We start from the raw sequence: 9,733 nt of genomic DNA, 5'->3' as shown, positions 1-9,733 counted from the left end.
TTTATAGAAATGAAAAGAACTGCCAGTTCCCTGCAAGCAACTTGGCCAACGTAACCTGTAGGGCTCCCCTTAAAATGATAACGATGCTTCCTTCAATTTGCTTACAAATATGGCTTTAAGATTACGTTACTTCCTCTGGTGGAGTTGGGATTCCCTTGAAGTCATCCAGGCTGCCATTCTACTATTCTTCCTATGTTGTTAAAAATTCATTTTTGTATAGTTTGTGAGTTATTTTTTTCCCTTAGTTCATATGGTATTCTCTGGGATAACTTCTATCTCTTTAAATACCAGAGGTTTAATGTTTTCCAAATTTGCTACTTCTCAAGGATAACATGCACATGAATTATCTGAGGATTTTGCTAAAATGCTACTTTAGATTTAGTAAATTCATGATTGGTCCTGAGATTCTACATTTTGCTCAAGTTCCCAAATGATGCCCAGTCTGTAAGTCTCTCACCCAGGCTTTGAGTAGTAAAATTCTAAAAATGTAGCTTGCGTGTGACATGGGAGAGGGATGAATGACATGGTTATAGGCAAAGACATGATATAAGCAGAGATCATTTGACTGGTTCCATGAAAATGTACTATAGGCTGTTCAAAAGCTATAATCTTCTGTATCTCCTTTAAATCACATTTATATTTCTTCTGATGTAAAGAGTTGATCAAGGCAGCAGTAAGAATGAAATCCCACCCTTCAGTATGTACAAAAACTAATGTCATAATAGCATATTGTGTCTGATATTAGCAAAAAAAAATAAACATATAATTGTAAAAATCTGTAAAGTTCTCTATGAAGATCAAACCACTTCATGGCCAATATGAAGTTATATATGCGTATGTATGTTTGACTTATATAGTTTATACACAAATGCTCATAAACATATATATATATACTTTTAAAAGTATATACAATATACACTTTAAAATTTTTATTGTTATTATAAAGGTGACGTACAAGAGCTTGCAGTTACATAAGTCAAGAAATGAGTACATTTCTTTTTAAACAATGTCACCCTTTCTCTTGCTCTCTTCCAATTTTTCCCTCCCATTCCCTCTCATGAGGTGTATAGTTCATTTACAATATATACGTTTTTTAAAAAATGAAATACCTTGTGATTAAACATCATCGCCCCAAAGGAAGTGGTATAGAGATTGGTTTTCCCCAGGTAAAAGCAACTTCTGGCAAATAGTTTATTTACTAGGGAAAACACCAAAAGGAAAGAGAGTTTCCTTTGTTAAATAATAGAGCTCTGACATAAAGCCAGCTGGGTTACAAAACAAAGAGCTTCTGTAGAGGTCTCCTCCCAAATATTTACATTAGCTTTAGAAAAATCTGAAAGTTTGATACCTCCTATAAGTGGGTGGGTGGTGGTAGTTAAGAGCTAATATCACTTTTACTCATTGTAGTCATAATTGAATTTTTAAGTTAATTCTTTATTTTTAAAAAGAGTGTACTTCTCTAGAAGACTATTAAAAATCTCTGCTAGCATATAAAAAGGTATAAGTTATATTACTTCATATATTACTTTACATTTTGTTATACTATTAGGTTTGAGAGAGAGAGAGCTCTATGTAGGATAATATTTATGGTATGTCATTTTCCAAAGGCTAGCCATAGTTTGTTTCACTTGACACAAAGAAATGTAGTTTATTGTTCCATATCTAAATATACTACGTCTCTCAACCAGATATAACATGGTAACTTGCTTTACCATATGACTTCAATTTTTCTGAATTTTCTATACCCATTAGAGTAATTATTATCAATCTTAGACAAGCAGAACTATATATTATTTTTGCTTTTACTATTGCTATAAATCTGCTCAGAAGAGAGAATGAGTCAAGTATGTATGTACTTCGAATTTCATACCTACCTTCAGAATTAGTCTTTGATTATAATAGATTTGGCTCTAAGTTTGGGCCAAGGCTTCATGTCTTAAAAGGTGGTAGGGCGCCGGATGAGCGGGTGGCTCACGCCTGTCATCCTAGCTACTCAGGAGGCTGAGATCGGAGGATCAGGATTCAAAGACAGCCTGGGCAGGAAACCACTAGAAAACCGGAAGTGGCTCTGTGGCTCAAGCGGTACAGTGCTCGCTTTGAGCTGAAGAGCACAGGGACTGCGCCCAAGCCCAGAGTTCAAGCCCCACCATGACCAAGGTGGGGGGGGGGAAGGTGGTAGGGCAATACCAAAGGAATTTTGGTAAGGCTACAGTAATAGGGCTACAATAACGCATAATAATAATAGTTGGAGCCATAAGTCACTCGATTTCATGAAACTTCATTTGATACCTTTAATAATCACAAAAAGGCAATGCACTGCATTTTGAGTGGTACATGGATTTTAAGCACAAGTAAAAGAAATCAGGGACATTTGATTTACTTATGATTTGGCATTTTCTCCATACTTAGAGCACTTTAATGCTGATAATTCAGATTGTCTTTATAATTTATTTCATTTGAAATAGAATTTGTCTGACAAAATACCCCAAGGAATAAAATTTTGCAAATAAAAACTAAATAAGACTATAATCTAGAGATGTTTTCTTGTGGAGACAGAATTTTGCTATATTCTCAAAGCCAGTCACAAAGAGGACTAGCTCAAGAAGAAATTTGTTGCGCAACACTAGTTTCAGGAATTGTCCCTGTGGAGATTCCCGTGAAGAGTGATGAAGTGGCAAAATAACTGCCACACTTTGGGTGCAGATGTGGTTCTGGGCAGAACCTGTGCTCTGCCAGCTCTGTTTTAAAAGGCTGGGAAAAGAAAAATCAATTTTTGGAAGAATAACCTTTGTCAGAAAATACTGAAACATACAAAGTCGCAAAAGGTTAACTTCTAGCTTACCCAAATCAAATCATGCGCTCAGGTTTCACCAGCTCAAAGTCTGAGGAAAGGTGATGGCTAATGTTTCTAAAGTAAGATAAATGGTCAACTATTTTGAAAAGCACATTCTGCTTTTGGACAAGACTATGGCTGGTAACCTCTCTGGAATTCCCTCTCTAGAGCCCTATGTCAATTATTATATTTGAAAGTCTTCAAAGAAGAGTTTGCATTGAAATTAAGGGATTGTGCATGCTTATGGGGCAGGCGGTCTGTGTAATACAAAAAGCCCATCCTTCAATATCTATACAACCTAATGTTACCCATGGTATACTTATTTTCTAGAATTAGCTAAAAAAGGAAACTCATCATATGATTATAAAATAAAAATTTCTATCAACATCAGAACAGTTAATGATTAATGTCAAATTATATGTACATACAGATGTACATATACATGTGTAGCTATATACACATGAATGAATACATACATATGTAGGTATGTATGTATACTTATGGGTGTATATAAATACATATAAGTATATACTATTACATACTGATATATATGCTAATATATGTCTTATAGAGTGAAATATTTTATAATTAACTATTGTTATCCTAAAGGAAGTGGTATAGAAATAAGTTTTCTCCAGGTAAAAGCAACTTCTGCTAAATAGTTTAGTTACTAGGGAAAAAAAACAAAAGGAAAGAGTATTTCCTCTGTTGAGTAATAGAGCTCTAATTTAAAGCCAAATGGGTTTAATGAAAAAGTCTTTAATACATTGTATAAATCTTTCTGAGAATGAAATAAAGATAGCAAAAGGATATACAATAAAAAATTAAAACTTGAAAAATAAACAATATGAGTTGGTTCTTGTCTATAATCCCAACACTGGAAAGGCTGGGGCTAAAGGATTATTAAAGACCAGCTTCAACTCATCTCAAAAAATAAAGGCCCTGTTTCAAAAACAAAAAACACTAAATGAACAAAAATAACAATCTCTGAAAACAAAAGCCAAAACACAATCTCTAATGATCACATCATTTAACATAGACTCAACTTCTTCACAATTTTCTTCATTCACATCTTTGCCATGGTCTCATCATTGGTAGTATCGACTTGGCCCAGCCCTTGACTAAGCTATTTCACTTGTATGGTAGCACATGCCACATGGTCCAGGTAAATAATTTACTTCCTAACGAGGCTCCATGCATTGGTGACTCACACCTATAATCCCAGCTTCTCAGAAAGCAGATATTGGGAGGATCTCTGTTCAAGGCCAGCCTGATGAATGAACTTGTAAAATTAGCAAGACTCTACCTCAACCAGTTGCTAGGCATGGTGGCATGTACCTGTCATTTCAGGTACTATGAGGGAAGCATAAATAGGGTCATCACTTTCAAGGCCCTAGTTATTTTGTTCAAGTGGTAGAGCACCTTCCTAGCAAATGAGAGGCCCTGAGTTCAACACCCACTACCACCAAAAACAAAGCACCAACAAAAATAATTCACTTTCTGCACAGGATTTGATACTCAATTATTTTCTCAAAATTTTTATTTTAAGAATAATAGATAACCAATCAAATTGATTTGGAACTGAACAACAAAATATTTTATTAAAATCTATAATCCAAGATAATATAAACTAAAAGATGAATATCTTGTCGCATTATTAGTAGTTTGAATTAATTAGAAAGTGAGACTATCAATGAAATGTAAATCTTGGCAGAAGACTTACATTATGTTTGGAATCTGAGTTTGAGGTTTTTATTTTCATTCAGAAACGCTAAAAATATTTTAAAAGAGGTGAATTGCAAAATCTAAACAGAGTCTGGCTGAGGAAGAAGAACGCTGCAATAGGACAACACTTAGAAAGTGTTTCATGATGCTTCTTCTAGTTGTCCCTAGAATTTGCCCCTACCTCACTCAGGCTCATGCATAAGGTAAGATTGTTAAAGCAGAAAAGCAGAGGCAAGACTCTTCATTTCCAAAGTCTTGGTTCTGGTGCATTCAGGGTGCAGTAACTATGGAATGGCATGTGAGTAAGACTGCCGGTTATAGAGAAATAAACTTAGGAAAGAACACAATATAATATTTTGTGCATGTGTGTTCATACCTAAGCCTGGCCCAGATAACTTAGGAGACTCAGAGAGCCAGGATACTGGTGACTCTTGGTAGAGCCTACTTAGGGAGTAATACTCTGAAGTTTTTCTGAACCACAGCAAGGTTTACGGGAGTGGCCTCTGCTCTCTACACTACATCACACTCCACCAAGGAGGTTCCATGATTGCTATGTCAGTCCTAATAACCAGATTCAGAAGATTTCCTCAGAACCCCAATAAAGGAACAAGAGTACACAGAAAGTGTTGCTGGTTTTGTCCTTAGATGTCTAATCCTAAGTGAGAGTTAGTTGAAACAAGCTGAAAATATGACAAGGCAGAACAGTGATGGAAAGAGGAAGCAATCAGGGAGAAAGGACGTGGAGAAAATGAGAGGACACAAAAATCAACTGAGTCCCTATTTTGCCATGAGCACATCCAGACTACTTTTAGCAATCCAATGTCCCAGAAGTTAACTACCATTACAGTAATGTATCAACCTTAAGAGTTTTCATCATCCAACAAAACTCCTTAAGGACAAATACTTTTTACTATCTCTGTAAAATGAAATGATTGGTTTATATGGTCTATGCTGAATCTAAAAAAAAATAAAGAAAATGATTTGCCACCTACCCATTTCTTAGTAAATGATTTGGAGAAAATTATTAACTTGCCTCCAAACCAAAGCTTATCTGGGGAAGTATCTAAAAACAAAACAGAACCCAACTATTTCCCTCATCTATTTATTTCAAATCTTGTACCTATGTTAAAACAAATAAACAAAAAACAACAAAAGAAACTCTTCATCTTTATTTCCATGAAGTCAGAGCTGCTTTGTTCAAATCAGCTCTTAAATGTAAAGTAAGATCTGTTTCTGGTGCCACTTTCTTGTTGAGGCAAGTTAGTCAAAGTTTGTGGTTTTTCCACTCATTAGGAATTCATTTTGGCATTGATAACGCTTCACTGATCATTATGAGTCTGGGTGCCGCTGTTGATTTCACTTGTTTATGTGAATGTCCCCTCTGAGAGGGTGCTTTCTCTCTGCTGAGTACTCTTTAGGCATTCACTCAGGACCTCTCCACAAAGTCCTTTCTTGGCTGGAATGCAACAGGAGCTCTCCCTGTTCCTGTTGACTTTTTCACAGTCAAGATTACTCATCACAGCTGAACACTGAGTAACAATAGATGGGAAATGGTTTCCACTTTTTTCCATAGACTAAAACCCCAATTGCTTTGCAGCAAAACTTTCTGAAGGAAATCTTACATGAACAAGTCAATATACACGAAACCAGATGCCATCCTACTAGCCTATTGTGTTTCTTCACACATAATTTGTCGCAAGAATTAATTAATTAATTCATCCAACATTGATCACACTGTAAAATTTTCTCTACCATTTCTAGTTAAAATTGAAGCTGCTTTGTTCAAAAAATTGTGTTTTAAGTACCCTCGTTTGATCAGTGCATGCATATTAAAATAGCACACTGTACCCTATGAATATGTACAGTTATTACATCTTAGGCACATACAGTTAACCCCAAAAATAGATTGCCTTGTGTGTGTGTGTGTGTGTGTGTGTGTGTGTGTGTGTGTGTGTGCTAGTAACAGGGCTTGAATTCAGTGTTTTGTACTCTTGCTTGGCTTTTTTCAAGACTGGCTCTCTACCACTTGAGCCAAAACTCCACTTCCAGCTTTTGTCTAATGAACTTTTCTGCTAGATTTGCTTCAAATCATGATTCTCTGATCTCCTGGCTCTTTCTTGGTCAAGTCTTTTGGGTTCCATTTTCTGTTTCCACCTCAAGCTTCTATCCCTATTCTGTTCAGCTAGTGCTTTAAACTTAATCTGTTCCCCTTAACGTGTAGTCTCAGACTTTTTATTTTGAGAAATTACATATGGACCCATAAGTAATCCATCTGTGTTGGATAGGGAATTTGGAAGGTCAATTTCCTGACAACCTGTAGCACAAAATAAAATAAAATGACTAATTACATTTCAATTTTTCTTGTGCTGCTTTGTAATAAGAGGAAGAGAAAGAACCCCACAATCAGAAACTCATGGATATTTTAATTCCTAACATTATTTAAAAATCTACTCCATTTGTAGAAAACTCTAGTATCATCCCAGAGCTAAATAGGCTTAAATTCTCTGAAGTTCTAACTAAATTTGTCTACAAATGAAACTAGTCAATATTTTCAAATTATGGCATAGCCTATTAGCATAAATTTCTTTTGTCCCAGAAAAGATCAATTGTAAATAAAATTCAAGCCGAGGTTTTATTCTTAACATTTTTATTATCTTTAAAATACTTCTACCAGAGTTTCGATTCAACACGTTAATTTATTGTAAAATACATCTTGATCAGTGTGACGGCTTCCATCATCCCCCCCCCCAATACCTATCCCAGCCACCCATTCCCTCAAGTTTAAGTTCCGTTGTTTTCACAAATGTACATTTGACATGATCACTGTACTACATCCGCCCTCCATGTCTCTGCCTCCCTGTCCTTAACTCCTCGGCCCATTTTAGTTTCTATTTTTGAAGATATTTCAGGGCTGGTGGGAATTCTTCAATGCCTTAACTACAAGTGTCCATCCACCTACTGGATGTAAACGGGTGTCAACCCAAATCCACACACACACACCCACACACATTCCTTCTTTTGAGTTTGGATGTAAGACGTACCTCCCAGTTCTGGGATTTCTCTCTCATGTGACATAGGGAGACTAATGTGATTTAGGCAGCAATGGAATATAGGCTCTGGGGGAAAAAAAAACCTGACTTAGGACAAGGAAGAATTGTTTTAGCTGTCCCTGATTCCCATACCGGGCATCTCTGCAGCGGGCCGGCTCCCTCTCCACCCCTGCTGAGATGATGCACAAGGAAAACATTCGCTCTCTCCGGGACGCCTCTGCTTGGTTTAAGGTTGGGAAAATGTTGCCCCGGGCCTAAAATATCTGCCCAAACAGCCGAGCACTGATGAACGCTTTCTCACTGGCTCCCTGCGGGAGCTCCCCGCCCTCTACTGCCCAAACCTTGGGGATGTGCCTAGACTCGGCGCAGCTCACATCCCAGCCAACTGCGCTCAGAACAAACCCCTGGCGAGCGGCCAGGAGGCTCCCTCCTAGCCACCGCCCCCCCACCTCCATACAATACAAGATCTTCCTTCCTCAGTTCCCTTAAATCACAGCCTGGGGAAACCTCCTCCGAGACTGCATCCCGCCACGCGCCAGCATGTCTGGGGGCAAATACGTAGACTCCGAGGTAGGCTATGGTGGGGGCGCGCCGGCTGGGGCGCGCGTGGAGTACCCGCTTCTGCTATCTCCCACTCCAAATATTCCGACTGCTTTCGCTGCCCCGGCCCTCTCTCCCTCTCCCTCTCCCTCTCTCTCTCTGGCCACTTTGCGGCCCTCCTCTCCAGTTGGCACCGCCGAGGAATGGGCCTGGGCGGGGAGGTGAAGAGAAGCCAGGAATGCTTTTTATTTTCCTGTTGGGCAGGGGATGAGGAGAGTCCCTGGGCTAGGAGAGCGTGGAAAGGGGGATCTCAGGGTGCTGGGGCAGGGTCTGCCAACCATAGACTCATTTCCTCTATGGATCCACGGTGTTTGCGTGTCATGGGACCGTGTGGTCCACCCTCTGCTTTCTGAACGTGCGTGCCTGCTTGTGTGCGTGTGTGTGTGTGTGTGTGTGTGTGTGTGTGTGTGTTGCAGGAGGCTGCGGGTCACTTGCCCACGTCCTGAGTCCAGTCCCTACTAGCACCCGCTGGTCCTAGTGGTGGTGTACGTTTGTTTGTGCCTTCCTAAATTCTTGGGCCATCTCAAGAACTTCTTCTTGGCTCTTGGTGGCAGGGGTGTTTTGAGGTGTGTGTGTGTGTGTGTGTGTGTGTGTGTGTGTGTGTGTGTGTGTTGTGTGCGTGTGTGTCCCTATCCCCAAACTACCACCACCACTACCAATGTTACCTTTCCGGAATCTAAGTTAGGGAGAGAGACAGACACAGAGAGGAGAGACAGCGATGAGAGATAGAGAGACAGAGACACAGAGAGCCAGAGACAGACAGACACCTGGGTCCTTGGGTCTGTCAACAGAAGAATTCAGGAAAGATCTGAACACAGGTAGGGGTGATAGGAAAATTTATCGGAAAAAAACATGTCATTTTAACCATCTTGTGCCCCAAGGGTTACGGAGGGAGACTGGGGATGGGCTAAATGGGGGGGGGGGAGTTGAAGTCGGTTCTGACTGGTGGATGCCCTATCTCTTTTCTATAAGGTGGTAGTGCCAAATATTTAGGGCCCCCTCTTTTATCTCCTCATCCTTCCCTTTTCTTCCTCATTCATTTATAGCCCCTCGCCCCCATTTCCTGGTCAGTTCATCCTGCTCTCTGCAAGTTGTATAGGCCGCAGTTCGCTTCCTGTCACCAGCAATCCATGCATCGGGGAGACCTCGCCCCCCCCCTAAAATCAGCTGCTCGGCTTCAGGCGGGGCAGCCTGGGGTTGACCTGAGGGCGGGTCCTGGGAGTCACGCAGCGGGAGGCAGTTATAGGTCGTTTCTCGTCCCAGAGATGGGAGCATGTGGAATGGTGACCACCACAGCAAGTGACCAAGAGCCTTAGTGGGAGTAAGCAGGCGGGATGAGGGGAAGCGTGGGGGACTCCATCAGGTGCGAAAGAGGCGCGCCAAGGCGCAAGGAGAATGGGGATGCTGCGTGGGTCTGGGGGTCTCGCTGGTTTTAACTGGGAGGGATAAAAGGAAACGGTCTAAACGGGACCAGGATGGTGGGTGGATGGATCAGGTGCAGCGTGGTGGACGGGAGTGGAGCGGC

The 9,733-nt window shown here is 40.2% G+C and overlaps 1 protein-coding gene across 1 annotated transcript in view; it reads left to right on the top strand.

Annotated features, from left to right (window-relative positions):
- Positions 1-8,109: 8,109 nt before the first annotated feature.
- Positions 8,110-9,733, top strand: part of Cav1 (caveolin 1, caveolae protein, 22kDa) — a 32,238-nt gene continuing 30,614 nt past the window's right edge. The window contains exon 1 of the mRNA XM_013020057.1: positions 8,110-8,178. Coding sequence (XP_012875511.1) covers positions 8,149-8,178 — 30 coding nt within the window. The 5' untranslated portion in view covers positions 8,110-8,148. The remainder of the gene's footprint in view (positions 8,179-9,733) is intronic.

This window comes from Dipodomys ordii, unplaced genomic scaffold (assembly GCF_000151885.1).
Source record: "Dipodomys ordii isolate 6190 unplaced genomic scaffold, Dord_2.0 Scaffold48, whole genome shotgun sequence".
NCBI lineage: Eukaryota > Metazoa > Chordata > Mammalia > Rodentia > Heteromyidae > Dipodomys > Dipodomys ordii.
This window is presented reverse-complemented; position numbering and strand designations above follow the sequence as displayed.